The 24,126-nt window shown below is 38.8% G+C and overlaps 1 protein-coding gene and 1 non-coding gene across 6 annotated transcripts in view; one reads left to right on the top strand and one right to left on the bottom strand.

Moving 5' to 3' along the window:
* LOC144231269 (beta-galactosidase-1-like protein 3) overlaps positions 1-16,455 on the top strand; it is a 36,043-nt gene extending 19,588 nt beyond the window's left edge. For 2 of the 5 annotated variants that reach the window (XM_077763699.1, XM_077763703.1), the window contains 11 exons: positions 5,223-5,307; positions 7,409-7,546; positions 8,383-8,463; positions 9,128-9,234; positions 10,331-10,471; positions 10,799-10,870; positions 11,494-11,572; positions 12,004-12,091; positions 12,379-12,490; positions 15,825-15,941; positions 16,081-16,455. In XM_077763699.1, the coding sequence (XP_077619825.1) occupies positions 5,223-5,307; positions 7,409-7,546; positions 8,383-8,463; positions 9,128-9,234; positions 10,331-10,471; positions 10,799-10,870; positions 11,494-11,572; positions 12,004-12,091; positions 12,379-12,490; positions 15,825-15,941; positions 16,081-16,146 (1,086 nt within the window). In that variant the 3' untranslated portion in view covers positions 16,147-16,455. Of the gene's footprint in view, positions 1-5,222; positions 5,308-7,408; positions 7,547-8,382; positions 8,464-9,127; positions 9,235-10,330; positions 10,472-10,798; positions 10,871-11,493; positions 11,573-12,003; positions 12,092-12,378; positions 12,491-15,808; positions 15,942-16,080 lie in introns of those variants that run through there. The other 3 variants (XM_077763701.1, XM_077763700.1, XM_077763702.1) reach the window with 3 other exon arrangements.
* On the bottom strand, positions 9,536-9,620 carry TRNAS-GCU (transfer RNA serine (anticodon GCU)). Its single transcript has one exon. It is a non-coding gene; the product is annotated as a tRNA-Ser (tRNA).
* Positions 16,456-24,126: the final 7,671 nt, after the last annotated feature.

Genomic DNA, 24,126 nt, shown 5'->3' on the forward strand with positions numbered 1-24,126 from the left:
TCTTCTTTCCTGTTCCTGGATCAGTTTGTCTCTTTTTTTGTCAGCTTCTTGTTTTTCTATAATGGTGTCTTCTAAATCACTTATTCTCCTTTCTGCCTCTTCGATCCATGCATTGGAGGCCTCTAATTTATTATGTATCTCATTTGTCGCATTTTTTAATTCTTCATGCCTATTTTTATTTTCCATTCTGTCTGTAGCCATAGTTTCTTTGATGTCCCCTATGCTTTTTTCAAGCCCAGCTATTAATTTTACCATTATTATTCTAAAATCTTGTTCAGTTATGCTGCTGATATCTGTTTTGAGCAGTTCATTAGCTGTCATTTCTTCTTGGAGTTTCTTTGGAGGAGAGCTCTTTCGTTTCGTCATTTTAGTTAGCTTTCCAACTCTTGTTAGTTTTAAGGACATGTTATGCTCTCTGCACCTATGAGCGCTGCTGTATCCAAGAAGACTCTGACTGTCCAGAACCTATCCTTTCAGAGAGTGTTTTTTGAATGGTATCTCTTGGTCTCTCTTGTTGGGACCTTGGTTATTTTATTTTCCTATTCGTAATGATATTTGGGACTCTCCACCTTGTGTACTCTGGCTTGTTTCTTGAGGTAGCCCTCTCCTGCAGGTAAAGATGTTTCTTCTCTGCTGTGTTTCCTCCTGTCACTGAGAGATTGGGAGAAAAAGGACGCAGAATCCACTCAGAAAGCCGTCTCACATGAGTGCGAACTGGGGAAGATAAAATCGGGCCGGGATCAGAGACTCCAGGGTCGGAGGCGTTCCCCCTCTGTGGGGAGTGAGAGGGGAAAAAGAGAGAGTCCGAAACAGAAAAACCCCTGCTTGGGGAAAAACCTCTGCTCCGGACATACAAAGACCCTGCGTGCCAAATATCTGCATGCAGGTCCCCTCGCACCAACTGGTCCCGGAGGGGCTGAGCGCGGACTGCTCCTTTGTGCTTGCTCCTGGCGGGCTGGACTTCTAGAGTAGCAGCGCGCCTGCCGCCATTGTCCTCCCGGCGGGCTTGGGCCCTTGGAAGAGCCGCGCGCGGGCACCGGGCATCCGTGCTCCTGGCTGGCTGGGGCTCTAGAGGGAAGGCAAGGAGCTAAAAACTGGGAGATTTGCCCGTGAGTTAATGTTTTGGGTGATGAGACATAAACCTGGTTTTTCTCACTCCAGCGGGCTCGGCGCACCCGGTAGGCAAGCACCCGCCCATGCTCGCCAGCCCGACCCCTCTATCATCACATTCTAATGTGTACGGATTTTCTTTTCAGCTATATCTAAGATAATTTGTATTTTTTTAAAGTTTATTTATTTTGAGAGGGAGGAAGGAGTTGAAAGAGAGGGGGAGAAAGAGAGAGAGAATCCCAAGCAAGATCTGCACTGTCAGGGCAGAGCCCCACGTGGGGCTTGATCTCAGGAACAATGAGATCATGACCTGAGTGGAAATCAAGAGTTGGTGGGTCGCTTAACTGAGTCATCCAGGCACCCAAAGATCATCTGTTTTATACAACATCTTTTTTGTCTTCAGTGAGAAGGTGAGTCCAAATAACACAGATCACCATTACTGGAGATTGAAGGTCTTCTGTTAAATTTTTTTAGTATGATTCTTAGTTTATTATTTGGTTTATTCAGTCCAGGGACACAAGTTATATAAAGTACAAAATTCTTCCATCTTCCACATGTCCCTCATCCATTTCTCTAGAATCCTTTCTACTTTATGTCATTTCCACTTAATTTTTTTTTACTTTTCACTACTTTTATTTTCTTTTTAGATGCTTTCAGCTTAGACTTAATATTTTCTATTTTATCTATATTTTTGTATTTTTACTCCACCAAGTTATATTTATTTATTTAAAAATAAATGTACTAAATTTAAATTTATTTATTTACTTTATTTATTTCTTAAATTTATTTAAATTTAATTTGAAACTAATTAATATACAGTGTAGAAGGTGCTGTGGCCAAGGTCAAAGAGGTTGCTGCTTGTCTTATCCTGTAAGATTTTTATGTTTTCCCGTCTCACATTTAGGTCTTTCATACATTTTGAATTATTTTGTGTATAGTGTAAGAAAGTGGCCCAGATTCATTCTTCTGCATGTTGCTGTCCTGTTTTCCCAGCACCATTTGCTGAAAAGACTGTCTTTATTCCATTGTATACTCCTTTCTGCTTTGTAAAAGATTAGTTGAGGGGCGCCTGGGTGGCTTAGTCGGTTAAGCGTCCGACTTTCACTTAGGTCATGATCTCGCGGTTCGTGGGTTCGAGCCCCGCGTCGGGCTCTGTGCTGACTGCCAGCTCAGAGCCTGGAGCCTGTTTCAGTCTGTGACTCCCTCTCTCTCTGACCCTCCCCTGCTCATGCTGTCTCTCTCTCTCTCTCTTCTATAAATAAATAAAAACATTAAAAAAAATTTAAAAAAAAAAAAAAAGATTAGTTGACCATATATTTTTGGGTCCATTTCTGGGTTCTCTATTCTATTCCATTGATCTTTGTGTCTGTTTTTGTGCCAATACCATACTGTCTTGATGATCACAGCTCTGTAATTCAGTCCAGAGCCTGTCTTCTCCTGAAGCATTTCTGAGGATAGAGTTGGCCTGAATGTTGAGGACTCTCCCTTTTTTTTTTTTGTCTCTGAAACACTATATAAAATAGATTTTAATAAATTTCTGCTTTAGCAAAAAAAAAAAAAAAACCTCTGGAATTGTGATGCCTCCAGCTTTGGTTTTCTTTTTCTTTTCTTTTTACAATTTTTTAACATTTATTTATTTTTGAGAGAGAGAGACAGGAGAGTGACAGTGAGAGGGAGATAGAGGATCCAAGGCAGGCTCCATGCTGTGAAGGCAGAGCCTGATGTGGGGCTCCAACTGAATACCATGAGATCATGATCTGAGCCTAAATCAAGAGTTGTCTACTTAACCAACTGAGTTACCCAGGTGTCCCTGGCTTTTTTTTTTTTTTCAACATTACATTGACTATTCAGGGTCTTACGGTTCTATACACATTTTAGGATTGTTCTAGCTTTGTGAGGAATGCTGGTGTTATTTTGATAAGGAGTTGCATTGAATGAGTAGATTGCTTTGGTAGTATCAACATCTTAATATTATTTGTTCTTATAATCCATGAACATGGAATGTTTGCCCATTTCTTTGTGTTTTCTTCAATTTCTTTCATAGACTTCCTATAGTTTTCAGCATACAAATCTTTCATCTCTTTGGTTAGGTTTATCCTAGGTATCTTATCGCTTTTGGTGCGATTGTAAACGGGATTAATTCCTTGATATCTCTTTCTGCCTCTTCATTATTGCTGTATAGAAATGCAACCAATTTCTGTACGTTGGTTTTATATCCTGCAACTTTACTGAATTAATGTACCAGTTCTAGCAGTTTTTTTGGTGAATTTTTTCGGGTTTTCCATGTAGAATATCATGTCATCTGCAAAGAGTGAAAGTTTTACTTCTTCCTTGCTGATTTGGATGCCTTTTTTTGTTGTTGTTTGGTTGCTGAGGCTAGAACTTCCAATACGATGTTGAACAACAGCGATGAGAGTGGACATCCCTGTTGTGTTTCTGACCTTAGGGGGAAAGCTCTCAGTTTCCCCCATTGAGTATGATACTAGCTGTGGGCCTCTCGTATATGGCTTTTATGATGCTAAGCTATGTTTCTTCTATCCCTGCTTTCTTGAGGGCTTTTATCAAGAAAGGATACTGTATCTTGTCAAATGCTTTTTCTGCATCTATAGAAAGGCACCAGGTTAATATTTTAGCTTCTTATGTTTTCTTATTCTGTCTTCCTTGAGCACTTTTAGTTTTGCTTAATGCCTGAATTTATAGAGATAATTGTTTCATTGAGATTCTTAACTTCACAACAATATTTTTGGGCCACAATTTTGACCTGTCCCATGGCAAGTGTTTTGATGTTTCTCCTTTGTAATTTCTTTTCTTGGTTTTTCCTCCTACTTTTTATGGTAATTAGAAAAACAGATTCTGTTCTTATTCCTTTTTCATTATTACTCTTTAATTAAGATCAGTTTTTATTGGTTCAAGAACTTAAGTGACGTTCCTATGAAATAGAGTACATGACTATATTTCAGGCTAACAATCTTAATGGCACATTGTTTTATTCAGGGATGAATTCTTTTCTTTACCTACCTCCTTTTCCCATTCTTGGCTCTCCAAGGGAGGCAGCTGAAATTTTAAGACTGCTCTCAGATGCCTCATAAGCAGACTTCTTTCTACTAATATTTTTTATCTGTGATTCTGTAATAATTGCTTTCTTTCAAGCTTCTGATACATTTTATTATGCAAAATTTACTCCTTTTGTCAGCTCATGTGCCCTATTTGTAATTCCAAATAAGACATTTTGGATATTTTACTTTTTATTTGGAAGAAATTTATGCTGGTCCCTTTCCTAAAATCATCAACAAAAAGCGTCCTTTCTACATTTGTTTAATACCTGATAGAACTTCAGTACTTTGACACTTTTTCTTTTTCATTTATATTGTGACTTTTCAGATGTCTGTTAAATTCATGGAAGATGTTGTTTGTGTTTCTATTTCTCATTCTTCGTTTTGGTTTTGAGGATATCCAAGAGGAGAATATCAAATGCACCAATAGCACAGTACCACTTGAATACCAGAAGTCAGTCTTCCCTCTGTAATACAAATGGTATTTATGCAATAAAAGTTTCCAATGAAAAAATGATTAAATTACCAAAAAAGAAGAAAATGGAAGCCAGGAATAGGAGTTAATTCAATAAACGGAATATAATATAAAATACTTATTAATATGCATAAATATATGGATAAGATTATTTATACATGAGACAAGAGTAAGATATTAAGAAAATGGGATACTCAGAGAACCAAAAGAACCCTTTGAAATAATTTTATTATTTATTGTGTTGACCACTTGAGGGGTATTTTCAACCTAGAGATACATATCTTTCAGTTAGGAAGTTTTCTTATGTTGGTTATTTGTAATTTCCTTTCCTCTGTATTCTTTGTCCTCTTTTCATAACGATTATTAGTACGGTGTTGGGCATCCTAAACTGATCTTATAAGATATTTAGGTTGTCTCATGTTTTATATCCTATTGACTTGTACTATTTCTAGGAAATTGCCTCAACTTTACCTCCAACTCATTTTTAACTTTTAATTTAAATATTAGATTTTATCTTTATTCAATTTTTCTGATTTTCTTTTTATATAGTCTCAGACTTGTTATTTGATTTTGTTTGTTTCTAGAGGAATAAGCCCATTATGGTCATGGAATTCTGGGTTGGCTGGTTTGACACATGGGGAAGTGAACATATGGTTAAAGATGCTGAAGGTAAGTGTTTTGCAGTGTTTGACCCCAAGTAGAGGTGGCCCTGAGTCATGAATCATTCACATATTTCTTTGCTAATTAATTAGCTCATTCAACCACAAGTATTCATTCAATACCTATTAGGTGCAGGGACTTGGGTAGGCTTGAGGGTGCATTGATGAATAAAAATGACCTGGTTCCTACCCTCTGGGTACAGTTGAGAGATAATTAAGAGTTTAGTAGAGTTGACAGATAATTAAGAAATGATCAAAAGTTCCACATCTGACAAGTGCTTTGAAGCAAACAAACAGGTACAGTGATAGAAAAGATAGGGACAGGCCTGCAGAGGTAAGGCAAGGTGGTCATAGAAAGGGTCTTGGAAAGATAACATCTCTGAAGAAGGGGATGCATTTGCTAAAAGACTTAATAATCTCTGGTAAGTTCACAGGCCATTGCTATGGTGTTGTCAACGACATGGTAGTCATTATCAGAAGACAACATACAATGATAGTTGAAAGAATGGATCTTGGAACCAAAGAGATCAGGATTTTCCATCTCAACTCTGCTAGTCTGCACAACTAGCTGCATGGCCCAAGGCAGCTTTCCTTGTCTGCTAAATCTCAATGTCCTCACCTGAAACAGGAATTATCAAGTAACCTACCGCATAGGGTTGTTGTGAGGATTAAATGAGATAAACCACTCAGAAAAGTGCCTGGCAGATGTTGTTGACTTAATAAAAGTATTTTGCTACTAAGATATTTTGCTGTCGATATGAAAACAAGCTCACTCGTACCAGAAGTAAAGCAAACAAATACAAAATACCAGGTAACTGAGGAAAGCCCACTTGGGCTAAAACAAATCAAATCGAGCAGTTTCAAGCCGCTTCCCCACTGAGGATCTAGCCAAGCTGAGCCAAGCCGGAAGAGCAGCAGAGCGGTTTCAGGCCTTGCTGCTTCTCCGGATGGAGCTGGAGAGCAGAGGAGCACTTTCTCCTGGTGCCGCCTGGGACCGGGGTGTCCAGCTCGAAGTCAGCTCCACAGCTGTAAATTGGATCACTCTGTGTCCTGAGCCGAGGTTTTTCTCTTCTCCAGGGACAGAGACAGTTTCTTGAGCAGTTTCAGCCGCTCTTTCTTTTCCACTCCACTCACCGCAGCTCTCCACGAGGGGGGCTCCCTCCCCTCCCTCTGTGTCTCTGGTCCCAGCCCATTTTTATCTTCCCCAGTTCGTATTCAGGCACCTATAAGGTTGTTTTCTCAGTGGACTGTCTCCTTTTCCTCCCAAACTCCTGCAATTCTGTAAGGGTTCCTATGGCTTCAGGCTTCTCCATTTGAGATGGGGGTGGGTGAATTGTAGGAGCTCCCTGCTCCTCTGCCATCTTGCCTCTCCTGAAACAAATCAAACAAACATCTCTCCCACCCCCCACCAACAAACACATTTTCTGATCACTTTTATGTCAGGCACTATGCCATGTTTCTTATGTATATTCTCTCATCAATACTATGAGGTAGTAGGAATTAGAACTTTCATTTAAAAGATAAAGAAGCAGAGGCTCTGAGAGATGAGTAGGCTGTCTAATTCATGCAAATAAGTAAAGAGCACAGCCAGGATTGAGTTCCACTTGTTCCCCCATCATGGCCAGTAGAAAGATGATCATACCTGTTAAGTTATGGTGACAAAATAAGAGTTTCTGTGGCTACATTTTGGGAATGGCCACTTGTGGACTATTGCAGTGGTTTTAAATGAGTGTTTCAAGAGACATTAACTCTGGAATTGAATAATGAGGTTATACTAACTTATTTGTACAATTTCAAAAAATTTAATGAACACTAGATACTTAAGTGACATAAAGGTTCTTAGGCCATTATTAAATAGATATAACATGGAACCAAATTATGTCCATACTCTGAGAAAAATAATTTTTAAAATGTCTCTTGGTATTGATAAGACTTGGTTTTCTGGAATAGTTGTGGCCAATTCCACGTTTTTCTGGTTAGAATCGTAGAAGAGGTTGGAGGATAAAACAATTAAGTTGATTGTGTGTGGGGGTTGAGAATGGTAAGATTTTATCAGAGACTTCTGACTTAATCTTTAATTTTCCCTGTGTTCTTGTCTTCTTCCTCTACAGATGTTGAGGATACTGTGTCTAAATTTATCACATCTGAAATATCCTTCAATGTATATATGTTCCATGGTGGAACCAACTTCGGTTTCATGAATGGGGCCACATATTTTGGGAAACACAAAGGTGTTGTCACTAGTTATGGCAAGTGCTCACTGGTATGGTCACCTTTTGGCATAATGGTACTGGAGCTCTACAAAGTAGGTTCCAAAAGCATGCTCTGAGCATCAGTGAATTCTTTTTTTTTTTAATGTTTTATTTATTTCTAGGAGAGAGAGAGAGAGACAGCGTGAGCAGGGGAGGGTCAGAGAGAGAGGGAGTCACAGACTGAAACAGGCTCCAGGCTCTGAGCTGGCAGTCAGCACAGAGCCCGACGCGGGGCTCGAACCCACGAACCGTGAGATCATGACCTAAGCGAAAGTCGGACGCTTAACCGACTAAGCCACCCAGGCGCCCCCAGTGAATTCTTGACGTATAATCTATGCTGAGCAGTCAGGATTTTCCTATCTATTTTCCTTTCTTCCGTGATGTTCATAATGCCCCCAACAGGCTGTCATTGCAGTAGATGGGGTACCTCAGACTGAGAGCCTTGCTTCACTCATCATATACTGGTCCCTTGACTTGGACATTCTAAAACTCATAGAATACATATGTGATTGTTGTGATTGCTGTGTGGGCGCACATCAAGGCAATCCAGATTGAGGGAAGAAGAGACTGTGCATTAGAAAGTAAAGCAGAAGGAGGAGTCCAGTGTCTTGACAGCGTCAGATCTTCAGGAAGGGTTGTGTGGAATGTTCCCAAAGTGGCATTACCTGCCCCTTTCCACCCTGCCCCAGCCTGGAATGGACTGATTCAGGGGGTGGGGAAGATGTATCTTCTGTCTCCCTCTGGTAGCCCTGGCCTATCTCACAACAGAAGTGCTGAAACAGGGTCTATTGTGAAGGATTGCCTGCCAAAGACAATCTCCTGGTGTCTTGCAGACTATGATGCTGTGCTGACAGAGGCTGGGGATTACACAGAAAAATATTTTAAGCTTCGAAAACTCTTTGGATCTCTTGTAGGTACTCAGCAACATTTTTAATTTGAGGGAGGTCCTCCTGATGAAGTGTAAATGTAAGGAAACTTCTGCCCATGGGCAGAAGTTTGGGTCTTAAAAGCTAGGGCAAACTTAAGTTCAAATCCAGGTTTTCCCATTTAAAAGATAAGTGACTTTGCATGAGTGTTTTAAGCTGATAAGCCTCAGTTTCCTCATTGAAACATGAAGATAATGATATTTGTCCCCTATAGTGACTGTGAAAATTAAGTTACTATTTGTAGAGTTCTTAGTACGATGACATAGTACCCCCACATACAATAGCAAAAGCTATCTTACTTCATTTTACTTGTTTAAACAAAGTTAATCACCTATGTTCTAGAAAGTAAGTGAGCAGTGGCATTGCCAGAAGGCATAAAGCAGAGGTCTTGTTCCCTGAGAGCCCTTAGTCTATATGACCAACATTACCCTGTAGAGGTCTGTATCTATCAGCAACTTTACGTAGCAAATAGTTCCAACGTAATTATTTCCAGTTTCTCATCACTCTTGGAGAAGTATCACATATGCTAGGATAGGACCCATTTCTCTTGTTGGCTCTGGGATATAAGAGTTCATGGATAGGGCTGAGGAGGTTTGGAGAAGGCAATAGTTATTTCAGGCACTGCTTGTCCCATGGCTCACTTTCATTTCAGCAATGCATCTGCCCCCTTTACCCAAGCTCTCTCCCAAGGCTGAGTATCCTGCTGTGAAACCATCCCTTTACTTGCCACTGTGGGATGTTCTACAGTACTTAAATAAGGTGAGTACTGCCTGGCACTGGAATGGGGAGTTGGCCGTTGGGGACATGGGGACAAGGCCTTAGGCCAGAGTAGAAAATCCTTTAAGAACTTTTTATTGGGAAGGGTGAAGATAAATCCTTTGGATTTTGCCCATATTTAGAATTATGGAGCAAGAACCACAACCTTTCTTTTTTTTTTTTTTTTAATTTTTATTTATTTCTAGGAGAGAGAGAGAGAGACAGCGTGAGCAGGGGAGGGTCAGAGAGAGAGGGAGTCACAGACTGAAACAGGCTCCAGGCTCTGAGCTGGCAGTCAGCACAGAGCCCGAAGTGGGGCTTGAACCCACGAACCACGAGATCATGACCTAAGCAGCAGTCAGACGCTTAACCGACTAAGCCACCCAGGCGCCCCAAACCACAACCTTTCTGGGTAGACTGTGAAGGGGTTTCAACCTGAAGAATGAATGGGGGTGGGGGAGAAGCAGGATATTAGAGGATCTTGTTTGCCAGTTCAGATGAACCCATCTGGTAGATGCTCTTGTGTGGGACTACATGATCCCTATGGGAAAGACAGAGCCAGGAACCCATGAAACTGAGTTTGACTCTACCATCAAATAGGCCAAATCACTGAACTTTTATGGGTTCATACACTCCCTTTAAAATTAGACAACCTGGACTATTTTCAAGAAAAGGTGAACATTATTTGAAAATTTTTAACTCTTGAGTTCATATTAGTTTCACCTTGGCTATCACTGTTTTAGATAAAAAGTCATGATCGGCACATTGTAGATAGATGCTAACTAAATGTTTGCTTTAGTGCATAATTCTTTACTTGACTTTGTTTATGGTAAAATACAACTTATTCACTCCACTAATTTCATGATTGCAGCAATTATTCCCTCTACCATGTTCTCACCATTCCCAGAGTTTCCTGGTCAGTGGAGATGTGGAGATGATGCAAAAGAGCATCATCACATCACATTGGTTTTAGTATTTTCCATCCAAATAACTGTTGGGGACCATTAGGAGATACAACAAAAAATGACAAGAGCCTATGGGAGAAGGATCCCAACTTCTCATCACCCTGGTTTCGATTTCTGCCATGTCTCTCTCACAGCCTGTTATATCTCATGCACCGGTCAACATGGAGAGCCTCCCTATAAACAATGGGAATGGCCAGTCCTATGGATTCGTGCTTTATGAGACTTCCATCTGCTCTGGAGGTTCTCTCCATGCTAATGTTCAAGATACAGCACAGGTAGGGGTCTGCAGTCTGTCTATGGAGGTAAGCAGAACTTTTAGCCTGACTTACAGGGAAGAATTGTCACTGGTCAACTTTACTGTTAGATAGTATTTTCAAGCACTTACTATGTGTGGGACATAGGGAATATAAAGTCAAACCAAAGAGATTTGCTTTCTGCTTTATCACAACTTATGTTTATGAAGGCCTCCTGGTCAGCTTCTAGCCATCTGTGATCACCAAGGCTAGTCCCTACCTTCATAATGACCTGTTCCCTAAATCAGAGCCTCCCTTTTCCTTTCTTCATATACACCTGTCAGTCTCATGCTGGTTCTTCTTTTGCAGGTGTTTTTGAATGAGAAAAATATAGGACTTCTGGGTGATGATATTAAGAAGTTGAACATTCCTGAAATCAAGGTATGTGATTCAAGAGTCTGGGTGCTTCTTTAGGTCTCTGACTCAACTGTAATCATAACCTGGTCCTAAGATAGACTACTTCCTTTCTATGCCACTGCCCTTTGGTATTATTCCTCATTTGGAGTTCCAGCAGCAAGTTCTTAGGGCTATAAGCATAAATGCATCTCCGAGGCCCAAGTGTAGCAGAGCTGCAGTATACATGCTTCAGTGTGAATGGAACTTCCCCATTAGGCCCCGAGTCAATCATCAGCCCCTGGTTGGGTGTCTGATCAAAGATACACAGTTGAGTCACTCTGTCTTTCCTAAGGCAAGTCAGGAGAGAAAAGGGAAGATTGAATTTGGAACAGGAACACAAAGGGTCCTCATGAGAGAGGAGGACTGTTGGGCTCTGGAGTCCCTTTTTCTCCCATTTGCTTGTCTTTCCATCTGGGACTCAGGGAAAAGAATGGGTTCTCGAGTAAAAACTCTACGTGTCCATGTAGTCTCTGTGAACTGTATCCCAAGCAGGAATACCAGCTACTTCTCTTCCTCCTTCTCTCCCTCCTCCTTTTCCTCCTCCTCCTTCTTCTCCTTCTCCTCCTTTTCTCTCCTCCTCCTCACCTTCTCCCTCTCCTTTCTCTTAGGAATGTCAACTTCTAAGGATCCTGGTGGAGAATCAAGGACGAGTCAATTTTTCATGGAAAATTCAAGACCAGCGGAAAGGTGGGAAACAGGCTGTAATCTCTCTTCGTGATTAATTGGATCCTAAGACTGGAGCAGTATTGTACTTGGGAGGAAAAGAAATAAGACCCTTGAGCAATGGGATACCTAGGTCCCGGAACCAAAGTCTCAACTTCCTTCACTCTCCCTGGTAGCCTTCTGGTAGGAAAGCAAAGCAGTTAGATTGGGTCTTGGCCTATTGTGGAGCAGGGCCCAGTCTCTCACTGGAAATTTCAGATAAAGTTCTGATACTAAGTGAGAAGCTTTATTAGTAATATAGAAACATACAAGAAACTTTTAGTTATAGCAGGTCAGACAAGTGTTTGCCCTCCTGGCTGAGCCATTATCACAGGCATATACAGACTGCATTTCTTTCCCCAGACACTGAAGAATGTCTAGTCCCCATCCATATTCTTTCCTACCCCCACCTGCAGGCTTAACTGGACCTGTCACCATTGATAACATTCCCTTGAATGGTTTCATTATCTACTCTCTGGAAATGACAATGAGCTTCTTTGAAAGGTATGTTCCTACTTATGCCCAAAATGCACTTGGATGGATCAGGGGGCTTACAGATGTCAAGCTCTTCACTTTGCAGATGATGAGCCAAGATTCAGAAAAGTGAAGTGATTTACCCCTGATTATAGAGTGCTTTGGGGTCAGGACTAGACCTCCAGAACTGGTCTCTTGACTCCTGATTTAATGCTTCTAATATGTCTCCTGATATCAGAATTCTGGGCCCTGAATGGGGAAATGTTGGCACTAGAAAGGGGAAGGGAGTCTTTTCCAAGTTTCTGCTCTTTCCCTAGGCTCCGCTCTGCCAGCTGGAGGCCTGTCCCAAAGAGCTATTCGGGCCCTGCCTTTTACCTTGGTACCTTGAAGGCTGGCTCTTCACCCAAGGACACCTTCCTGAGACTGCTTGTAAGTGAGTTGTCCTCATCTCTTCTGTTACCCCAACCACCTATTCTTTTCAAAAGAGTTTTGAAGCAAAGCCATAGTGTTCCTGGCAGGAATACCTCCCTGTTCTCTTTGTTTTTCTCTTTCTCATTTGTAACAAGCCTTCCGACATTTCTCAATCTTCCTAATTTATCATTATTTAAAACAATAATAAATCAGAGCACAATGGAAAATTTGAAATAATGAGAAGATATAGAATGCAAATGATGGAATTTCTTCTCCTAACCTATCCCTATTCTAATTCCTTTCTACTTCTCAAAACTAAGCATTACCCATGTCACTGGACCAAAATGGGCCACTCCTTGGTGAGTTATAGACAGAGACTATACCAGGTGGAGTTGCCTACAAGGAGATCACGGGGAATAATTTCCAAAGCCCTATCCACATAAAGATGGGAAAGCAGACTCCTTTTATTAGGGCTTGGGATGAATATTCATAAGGGGATTTTAGCATTATCATGAGGCTGAGGTCACTTCTGACACTTTTTGGTTTGTTTGCACAGGCATGGTCCTCAAATGTTTCTTCTTCTATTCCAGCAGTCCCTTAGTTTCATTCCAAAAAGTAAGATTGCCAGCTAGGAGAAGCTTCTAGGAATTTAGTTCCTAAAAGGTAATATCTACAGGCAGAAACTTCTACAATTAATTTCCTGAGTTCAGGGGATCAGGCTGGTGACACCAACAGTTTGTGGCATTTTATATATAACTTTGCCAAAACGTATACCCAATTACTTATTACACTAATGGGATCATTCCCTAAATTCCCTAAAGAGTATAGCTTTTTATATATAAACACACATAGTGACATAAATGTATGAAATATTATGCACATAATAAATGCACAGTTCAATAAATTATCACAAAGTGAACACCATGTAATTTGTTTGAGATAAAAAAAATAAAATATTGTCAGCACCCCTTCCAAGTCACTGTCTCTCCTCTCTATTATCTTGACTTCTTACATTCCAGTTCAGTGGTTCTTCTTTTGACTTCATGTAAATTTAATTGCTTTGTGTGTGTGTGTGTGGCTTCTTTTGTTGCTGAGATTCAACCATTAAATGATGTTATGATGATTTATTCATTGTTGTATGGGATTCCATTTTATAAACTACCATACTGTATTTAATCATTCTACTGATTTCTATTATATTATTTATATTATTTAATTATATATATTATTTATATTATTTCTAGTGTTTGACTACTATAAATATCAAGACTACTTTTGTGTTTATATTTATGACTGAAATATCTTTGTCCTACTTTGGTACCAAGTTTTAAGATCCCCTATAAATGATTTGGGAAGTAGAGTTTGTATAAGCCTGTTATTATTTCTTACATGTTTGGTAGATTTCATTAGTTGAACCATGTAGGGTCAACATTTTTTTTCCTGGGAAGGTTTGTAAGTGTGAATTAAAATCTTTCAAGATTAAAGTACTATTCAGATTTTGGTTCTTTAAAAGTTTGTTTTCAGGGTGCCTGGGTGGCTCAGTTGGTTAAGCGTCTGACTTTGGCTCAGGTCATGATCTCGCGGTTTATGGGTTTGAGCCCCGCATCAGGTTCTGTGCTGACAGCTCAGAGCCTGGAGGAGCCTGTATCTCCCTCTCTCTCCACCCCTCCCCCACTTATGCTCTGTCTCAAAAATAAATAAACATTAAAAATAAAATAAAATAAAAGTTAGTTTTCATAAAATTTGTTTTACTGGGAATTTTTCCATTTCAGATTCCATTTCATCACCATTCCATTCCATTTCCAATTCAATACATTCGATGTATTGTGTTTAATTTCTCCTTTTTAAGGTTCACCAGAACATTACCAATTTATTAATCTTTCAAATAATCAATGGTTGGTTGTGACTTTTACTGTATTATATAGTTCTTTTCTGTTTCATTGCTGCCATTATCTTTATTATTATTATTGTGTTCTTTTGTGAAATCCTGTACTATCTTTGCAAATTTTTTATAGATCTGAAACTATTTTATTTTTTTAAACATTTATTTATTTTTGAGAGAGACAGAGTGCGAGCAGGGGAGGGGTAGAGAGAGAGAGACACACACACAGAATCCAAAGCAGGCTCCAAGCTCTGAGCTGTCAGCACAGTGCCCAACGCAGGGCTCGAACTCATAGACAGCAAGATCATGACCTTAGCTGAAGTGTGATGCTCAAACGACTGAGCCACCCAGACACCCCCTGAAACTATTTTAAAATAAAAATATATTGGGACACCTAGATGGCTCAGTCAGTTGAACATCCGACTTTGGCTCAGGTCACTATCTCGCAGTTCATGGGTTCAAGCCCCGTGCCAGGATGTCTGCTGTCAACACAGAGCTCACTTTGGATCCTCTGTTCCCCTCTCTCTCTGTCCCTCTCCCACTCACATAATAAAGTTAACATTAAAAATAAAATTAAAAAATATGTTAAGCATTTAAAATATTTTTCTAACATATATTATTTTAATTGTCCAACTTCTAAATACCAATAATTTCCCCTATCACCTAGTTCTATTGTTTTGCTTTTTAAAGTTTTAAAGTTTGCATTTTAAAGTTTTTTTATTCAAGTATAATTAATATCCAGTGTTATATTAGTTTCACATGTACAATATAATGATGTCAGAGGGTTTACATCCACCTCTGGATTGATTAGGTACACCAGTAATCACCATACTGCAATTATGAGGACTGAAATGATTTGAATCAAGGCTTCCATCCAGTGGCTGGACTATTTCTGGTTCACTCTTCTCCTTCGATATACCTCCTCAGGGTCACAACCCAGAGTGTAAATTACTTAGTAAGGTTCCATGTTATCCACCTTTGTTCCCCTAAACTTGTGAGGATATGAAAGGTTCTGTTCAGCTTTCAGCCACCTCTTCCTGAATAAGCAGATGTTTCTAGTGGAAAATTGTCTCAATATCTTCTTGTCTCTCAGTTTTCTTTTCCTAGATGTTGGTTCTGTCATTCATCACTGTACTGCAAGCATATTTTTAAAAATGTGTAGTTTTTATAACTGTTCTTAGCATTAGTGTTCATCTTTATGACCTAGTACTTATCTCTGAAACAGAACAACTGCTTTTTTAAAAACAGCAGCATTATATACCATGGGGCAGGAAAACAGTCACATTAAAGGGTTGGTTCGTGCTTTTCTCTGTCATCCCTAAACTAGCTATAGCTTGGTAGAACATTCTAAGCTCACTTCCACTTTCAGTACATAAAGCATTGAGGCTTGATCTCACTCCCAAAAGTGCCTTAGGTTATACCTTGCCAATGTGAATCTATTCTTATGTCTCAAGACTCCATCCTTTCCAGAACTGGAATTATGGATTTGTGTTCATCAATGGACGTAACCTTGGGCGATATTCAATTATTGGACCTCAGGAAACACTTTACCTCCCTGGTACTTGGCTTCATCCAAAAGACAATGAGGTGAGTCGCCCCCACCCCTGTTTTATATTTTATAAGCATTCAAATCTGCTTTCATCCGCAGAATGCAATTCAATGTTTTTCTCATCCTGTACTGAATAGGCTTACCCTTTCTTACTGTCAATGTTTCTTTTTTTCCTAGATCATCCTGTTTGAGAAAAGGAAGAGTGGCTCATATATCCAAACTATAGATGAACCCAAGCTGTAAGACTGTGTTATCACACATTTCATAGATAGTTGGAACTCACCTACAAGCAGTTTTTTAGTAGGAAGATATATGCTGTGAAAATCAGTGTTGCCTACAATAGCAGAAATGTAAAAAGAACCTAAAAAAATCAACAGGGAAATTGTTATGATTTTATAGTATATCCACGGCATGCCTATTTTTAGGCTTTAACAAATCTTCAGAATCTTTAATAACTGATTTACCCAGTTAGATGCCCAATCCTTAGCGTATTCTTATTCTGTAATCAAATGTGCCTTTAGGCATATATGAATAAAATAGTACCAAATTTTATTTCTGCTTGTTCCTACTCAGGTGTGAGTACTCTCTCTCTGGCTTAAGAGAGAGTAAGGATTACAGTTCTCTCTGTCAGAGAAAGTACTATATATGCTGATGGGCAAATTCCTGGTGTGTGTGTGTATGTGTGTGTGTGTGTGTGTCTGTGTGCGTGCGCGCACACACGCGCGCACGTGTGCAGGATGGAGAAATACAAGGCACCAGGAACAATGTCTTCAGGCATTTCCCTACACCCTGTGTGTCTCCAAGATGATCTGCTGGATCACATCCAACCAGAGAAGGTACAGTAATTTGGTTGCTTGGTTCTGACCGCTAGGACAGCAAAGCCTGGCATACAGTACTCTGTGTCTTATTATTCCTCAGCTATATGTATATAGTCAAACCTTCAATATAGTGAAAAAATATTAGTTCAATGAATTTCCTCAAATGATACCATTGGAAACTAATCACATTTTTTATAATCAACTTATAGCACGTGATCTAAATTCAAACCATTGCACTATAATAAAATCTGATCACCTAGTTAGATATGATGCCTAGGGGCTTCAAAAATTCAGCAAATAATCTCGTGTCAAAAGGAAGAAAGGAGCCTGCATATATGGGATGAGGACAAGGAATCAGATGATCTTTCTCACTAATCTGAATGGTTGGCTCACTGATGGATAATTCTATCATGCACCCACATAATTTCTACATAAAACTTTATTCTCGGGGCTGTCAACTCAAACCCCTAAAATTTATGGATATACTGTAGACTAAGGGAGTAAAACAGAAATAACAATCATGAAGATCATAAGTACGTGTTACATTTCAGATGTAGTATATACATTATTTCTAATCTTAGCAACCATGTAGCTTTTCCACTTTTTAGATGGAGAAACCAAGGTTCAAAGAAGTGTTTGAATACAGGTCTCTGTTCTGTTATTTACACCTGTTCTGTTATTATACCTAAGGCTCATACCTACATCAGACTTTTCCAAATATGAATGCAACAATACTGTCCAGAAGACGTAATGTTTTCAGTGTGCTTACAGAAAAGTGCTCACAGCATAGAACTCTTTACCCAACAAAACTGTGCTTTAAGAAAAACAAAACACAATTTAGACCTTTTAGACAAAACAAGTGCCAAAAGGTTTCATCATCAAAATATCCATTAGGGCGCCTGGGTGGCTCAGTCAGTTAAACGTCCGACTTAGGTCATGATCTCAGGGTTTGTGAGTTTGAGCTCTGCATCAGGCTCTGTGCTGACAGCTCAGAGCTTGGAGCCTCTCTAGATTTTGTGTGTGTCTTTCTCTCTCTCTGCCCCTCTCCTGCTCTGTCTCTCTCTCTCACTTAAGAATAAATAAACATTAAACATTTTTAAAAAGAGAAAGATCCATGTGCTAAAGGGAATTCTGAGACAGACTTTCTCAAATGGGGTTCCATAAGATAATACCATATAGAAAATGTCTTCAGTGATTAGTTTCTTATTGTAACATTATAGATGCATATTAGGAAAGTTAGTTCTTTACAGACTGTTAATTCTTTCTACAGAAAGTTAATTCTTTAATGCCTTAGGGCATTACAGCTTAAGTCTCTCAGGGAACCTCAGTTGAGAAAAGATATTCTCAAGAATGTACTGTCAGCAGAAAGAAAATGACCCCAGTGGAAAGGTCTGAGATTCAAGAAAAAAATGTGAAGCAAAGGAAGAATGCTGACAAATATGCAAATACATCTAAACAAACATTAATTTAATAAAAAATATACTAATGTCTAATTTGAGGGCAAAATCTATATAAAATTCTAAGACCAGGGGAAAATATCTAAGGTGAGAGGGCTGTGATTGCACAAAGAGAGAGAAAGAGAGAGAGGGAGAGAGATCTAAGGTTTCTCTAATGTTCAGATATTAACTTTAGACTTTGTTGAATATGCATGTTAATAAATTTAGCTTAACTGTTGAATGTACATAATGCTTCTAACTTTCAAAAAAAAGCTATGGGGTTCCTGGCTGACTTAGTCAGTAAAGCATGTGACTCTTGGTCTCAGAGTCATGAGTTCAAGGCCCATATTGGGCATGGACCCTACTTAAAAAAAAAAAAAAAACCCTAAAGAGTATAAATAGAATGAGGGGGAAAAAAACAACTAAAAATTTAACCAGTAAAAGGTAAAAAAGAGTGAAAAATAAAGTCAAAACTGAGTACAAGTAGAGGGGCACCTGGGTGGCTCTGTCGGTTAAACATCCAACTTCAGCTCAGGTCATGATCTCATGGTTTGTAAGCCCCACACTAGGCTCTCTGCTGTCAGTGCAGAGCCTGCTTAGGATCTTCTGTCCGCTTCTCACTCTGCCCCTGCCCCACCTGTATGATCTCTCTCTCTCTCAAAAATAAACAAACATTAACAAAATAGGTACAAGCAGAAAGTACATTTTAAGATAGTAGAAATAAATACAAATATATTAGCAACCACAGCAAATTTTGTAAATGTACTAAATCCTCTAATTAAAAGGTAAAAATTGTAAGACACAATAAAAATGAAATAAATAAGATTTATAAGAGATATATCTTTAACCTAGTACACAAAATGATAGAAAGTTAAGATAAAAATATACCATGCATGAATTAGCAGAAAGAAAAATTAAATGATCCCATTTACAATAACATCAAAAATAATAAAATATGAAGAATAAGTTTAACCATGGAAGCAAAAAACCTGTACTTTGAAAACTATAAGACATTGATGAAAGAAATTCAAGACAACCCAAATAAATGGAAGAATATACCATGCTCATAAATTGGAAGAATTGATATTAAATGTCCCTACTTCCCAAAGCAATCTACAAATTCAATGTAATCACTATCAAAATACCAGTAGCATTTTTCACAGAACTAGAACAAAGAATTCTAAAATTTGTGTGGAACCACAATGACCCCAACTAGCCAAAGCAATCTTGAGAAAGAGCAAAGAGAAAGATATCACAATCCAAGATTTCAAACTATATTACAAAGCTATAGTAATCCGTAGGGAACTGGCACAAAAATAAGCACAGAGATCAATAGAATAAAATAGAAATCCAAGAGATAAACTCACACTTATATGGCCAATTAATTTATAAGAAAGGTAACAAATATATACAATGGGGGAAAAGACGGTCCCTTCAATAAATGATATTGGAAAAGCTGGACAGCTTCCTGAAAAAGAATGAAACTGGACCACTGTCTTACTCCACATACAAAAGTAAAATGAATTAAAAGCAAAATGGATTAAAGACTTAAATGTAAGACCTGAAATCATAAAACTCCTGAAAGAAAACATAGGTTGTAAAGTTTTGGAAATCAGCCTTAGCAATATTTTTCTTGATATGTCTACCCAGGTGACGGAAACAAAAGCAAACATAAACAACTGCAACTTTACCAAACTAAAAACTTTTGCACGACACAGGAAAAGAACAAACAAACAAAAAGCAGACAAAAAAGCAGAAAGGCAACCTACTAAATGGGAGAAAGTATTTGCAAATGATATAGCTGATAAGGAGTTAATTTGCAAAATAGATAAAGAATTCACACAACTTAACACCAAGAAACCAAATGATCTGATTTAAAACTAGGCAGAGGACCATAAGTAGGTGTTTTGCCAAAGAAAGAAATACAGATGAGCAATAGATACATGAAAAGATGCTCAATATCACTAATCACAAGGGAAATGCAAATCAAAACCATGATTAGTCATCAATTTACACCAGTTGGAATGGCTAGTATCAAAACAAACAAACAAACAAACAAGCAAAAACAAGAAATACCAAGGGTCAGTAAGGATGTGGAGAAAAGGGAACCTTTATGCATTTTTGGTGGGAAGGTAAATTTCTTGCAGTCACTATGGAAAACAGTATGGAGGTTCCTTTAAAAAATTAAAATAGAAGTACCATATGTTCCAGTAATTCCACAACTTGGTATTTACCTGAAGAAAGCAAAAACACTTATTCGAAAAAATATGTGCACCTTTGTGTTTATTGCAGGATTATTTACAATAGCTAGGATATGGAAGCAACTCATGTCCATCAATAGATAAATGGATAAAGAAGAAGTGGTGTAAATATACAACGGAGTCCTACGCAGCCGTAAAAGGTTGAAATCTTGCCAGTCACGATGACATAGATAGACCTAGAGGGTGTTACGCTAAGTGAAATAAGACAAAGAAAGACAAATACCATATGATTTCTCTTACATATGGAATCTAAAAAACAAAACAACTGCACAACAGAAACAGACTCATAAATGCAGAGAACAAACTGGAAGTTGCTAGAGGGGAGGGGGCTGAAGGTGTAGGGTAAAATAAGTGAAAGGAAGTAAGAGGTACAAACTTCTAGTCACAAAATGAATAAAACGTAGGGATGAAAAGCACAGCATAGGGAGTATAGTCAATGATATTATTAAAACTTTGTATGGTAATGGATGGTAACTATACTTATTGTGGTGAGCATTTTGTAATGTATAAAATTGTTGGATTGTAAATGAATTGTTGAATTTTGAGTGTTGTCCACTTGAAACTATTATAAAATATGTCAACTACACTTCAGTTAAAAATAAAAATATACACATACCATGCAAATTCTTATTAAAAAACTGGAGTAACCATGTTAATATCAGGCAAGCAGACTGAATGACAATAGGTGTTACTAGCTATAGAGGATTACTAATAGTAATAAAAGAGTCAATTTATGAGAAAGATATGTTTCTAGAGTTGTATGTTTCCAAAAATTTAGCCACAGAATATATAAAGCAAATATTTCTCGTTCTATACATTAAAAAAAGACAAATATAAGTACTTTACACTTGAGAAAATTTTTGAAATTAAGATATGGTTCATATACTAGAATATCCACCCTTTTAAAATTTACAGTTCCATCATCTGAATCCAGAACATTTTCATCACTCTGAAAATAATCCTGTACCCATTAACAGTCACCCCTGCCCTCATCCCCAGCTCCTAGCATTACTAACCTACTTTCTATCTCTATGTGTTCACCTATTCTGAACATTTCATGTACATGGAATCATACAATATGTGGCTCTCTGTGACTGGCTTCTTCACTTGGCATAAGGTTTGTAAAATTCATTCCTGTTGTAGCATGTATCAGTACTTCATTCCTTTTTAGGGATTAATTAAAATTTTGTTATATGGATGCTACATTTTGTTTAACCATTCATCAGTGGGTGGATATTGAGTTATTTCCACTCATTTGGCTATTGTGAGTAATGCTATGAACATGCCCACACAAGTTTATGTGTGAACATATCTTTTCAGTGGGATTGCTGGGACGCATGGTAACTCTATGTTTAATTTTTAAAGGGAACACCAAACTGTTTTCCTAAGTGGCCACACCACTTTACATTCCCACCAACAATGTATGAGAGTTCTAAGTTGTCCACATCCCCATTTTTAGTCTCTTTTTTCTCATATTACTACAGCCATACTAGTAGGTGCATTGGGATCTCACTGAGGTTTTGATTTGCATTTTCTTAAAAATGCGTACTCTTAAATGCTGAATGTAAAAATGTAGCAATGGAGTAATGCAACCGTACTTTAGGATAACAAAACTAATCTGAAACTTCATGGGGATCTCAGCTTTTGTTTTCACAGGATACTAGTATTCTCAGCAAGTGTCATAGTAGTGTAACTCTCTCTTGGAAGGCAATCAACATGTTCTTTCTTCAGCAGGTTCAAACAAAAAAAAATCATTCACTGTTTGTACGCCCTCCTATGTTGCTGTTATTTTCTGTAAAGTATGGTACTAAGGCTTTCTTTTGCTAAAGCTTAAAAAATATTTAAAAACATGCATTAGCTGCTATTCAAGCTTTCTGAACACCTTGCATAAAGTAAAGGGGCAAGGGTTTCAAAATATCTTGTATGTCATGGAATTTGGTTTTGGTTGAAAAAAATGCTCACTTTAGAACATCTGAGAGAGGAGTTAAGATAGCAGAGAAGTATGGAGACCCTGGGCTTGTCCTGTGCCTGAAATGCAGTTAGATCAGCACCAAACCATTTTGAACATGTAGGAAATTGATCTGAGGATTGACATAACCATCTGCATAACCTGAGCCATAGAACTTGGCAGGTACCTGGTGTGGAGAGGTGAACTGGGGGAGAGAAAAGCCAAGGAGGACACGGAACTGTTTTTGCAGAGAGACAACAGAGAAAGAGAAACAGGGAGAGTGCAGCACATTGGGATCATGCAAGAAAAGCACTCCCCCAAAAGTAGCTGGAGGAAAAGAGAGAGAAGTGAAAACCATCACAGGAGACTGAACAACAAATCTGTTTCCCAAAACCTCTGACAGGAAGAAAGGAGAGGTCTTCAATACTACCAAGATTCTATAAATAGTGGCGTGCAGAGTCTGAAGTTTCAGAGCTCAGTGCCTGGCAGTGCTCTAGTGAGGAAGCAGGGTGAATCCCCAGGAGCAGGCAGAGGGGTCTGAAGGGTCCATGTGCCACATGGGGAGAAGCAGTTCCCCTGCTTGAACTGCATTTGGTAGAGGCCATGTGGCCTCCCCACAGGCAAAAAGTCCCAACGGACCCCAGAGAGCAGCCATGTTTGCTAGTATTAGGACAAAGATGTCTTAGTGTGGTGAAACCTGGCACTAGCTGTGTTTTGTGGTTTGTCATAATCTCTGAACCTCTGACGCTGTGGGATCACACAAACATTTTCTGTGGCAAGCTGGCATCTGGCCATTGTTCAGTGAGACCCTTTCCCCAGAGAGCTGGCATGGGTCCAAGCTCCAGGGGTCTCTGAAGCATGGGGTTTTGAAACACAGCCCTATCTGAGATAAAACTCTGGAGGGAGGTGCCACCTGGCAGGCAGTCAGGTTGGACACCAACAAGGTGGTGTAGAGAGTAGATGGAGGCCTGAGACAAAGGAGGGGTGCTTGATTGTGGGTCAGGGAGATTTCCTGTGCCAGAGACTAGGGAGCTGGGTGAAGTCAGTTCCATCTCTACTGCACATGTGCATGTGTGCACATGCACACCACACTGAACCACCACCCCAGTAAGCTAGGCAGTGCCACATAGTGGAGAACGGGGCCATTACGCCAAGCCCCGCCCAACCCTGCCCTCCAAGTACGCCCCCAGAAGATCAGCACAAATCATTCCAGCTGCTTAGTGTACATATTATTTAGGGCTTCATAATATCAGTTCTAGGGGAAACTGGATGTAACTTCATTTTGGTTCCATTCTGTTAGCTGGTTCATTTATTTGTTTTCTTTGCTTCTGTTTTTGCTTAAATTATATTCTTCTTTCTTTCTTTTCTTCCTCTTTGGATACAGAAAGAGAAAAGTATTTTTATTTCATATTTTTTACTTTATTTTTGATTTTAAAATTTTTATTCTATTTTTTATTTTATTCTATAAATTTTTATAATTTAAATTTTTTCTTACCTTTTTCTTTTCTTTCTCTTTTTTTCTGTATTCTAGCAAGCTTCTTTCTTTTTTAATTTTTTAATGTTTATTTATTTACTTATTTTTGAGAGAGTGCAAGCAGAGGAGGGGCTGACAGGAGAGAGAGAAAGAATTCCAAGCAAACCTTGTATTGTCAGTGCAGAGCCTGATGCAAAGCTTGAACTCATGAACTGTGAGATCATAACATGAGCTGAAATCAAGAGTCAGACACTTAACCGACTGAGCCATCCAGGCATCCCTTGCA

The sequence above is a fragment of the Crocuta crocuta genome, unplaced genomic scaffold, assembly GCF_008692635.1.
Source record: "Crocuta crocuta isolate KB4526 unplaced genomic scaffold, BGI_CrCroc_1.0 scaffold254, whole genome shotgun sequence".
Classification (NCBI taxonomy): Eukaryota; Metazoa; Chordata; class Mammalia; order Carnivora; family Hyaenidae; genus Crocuta; species Crocuta crocuta.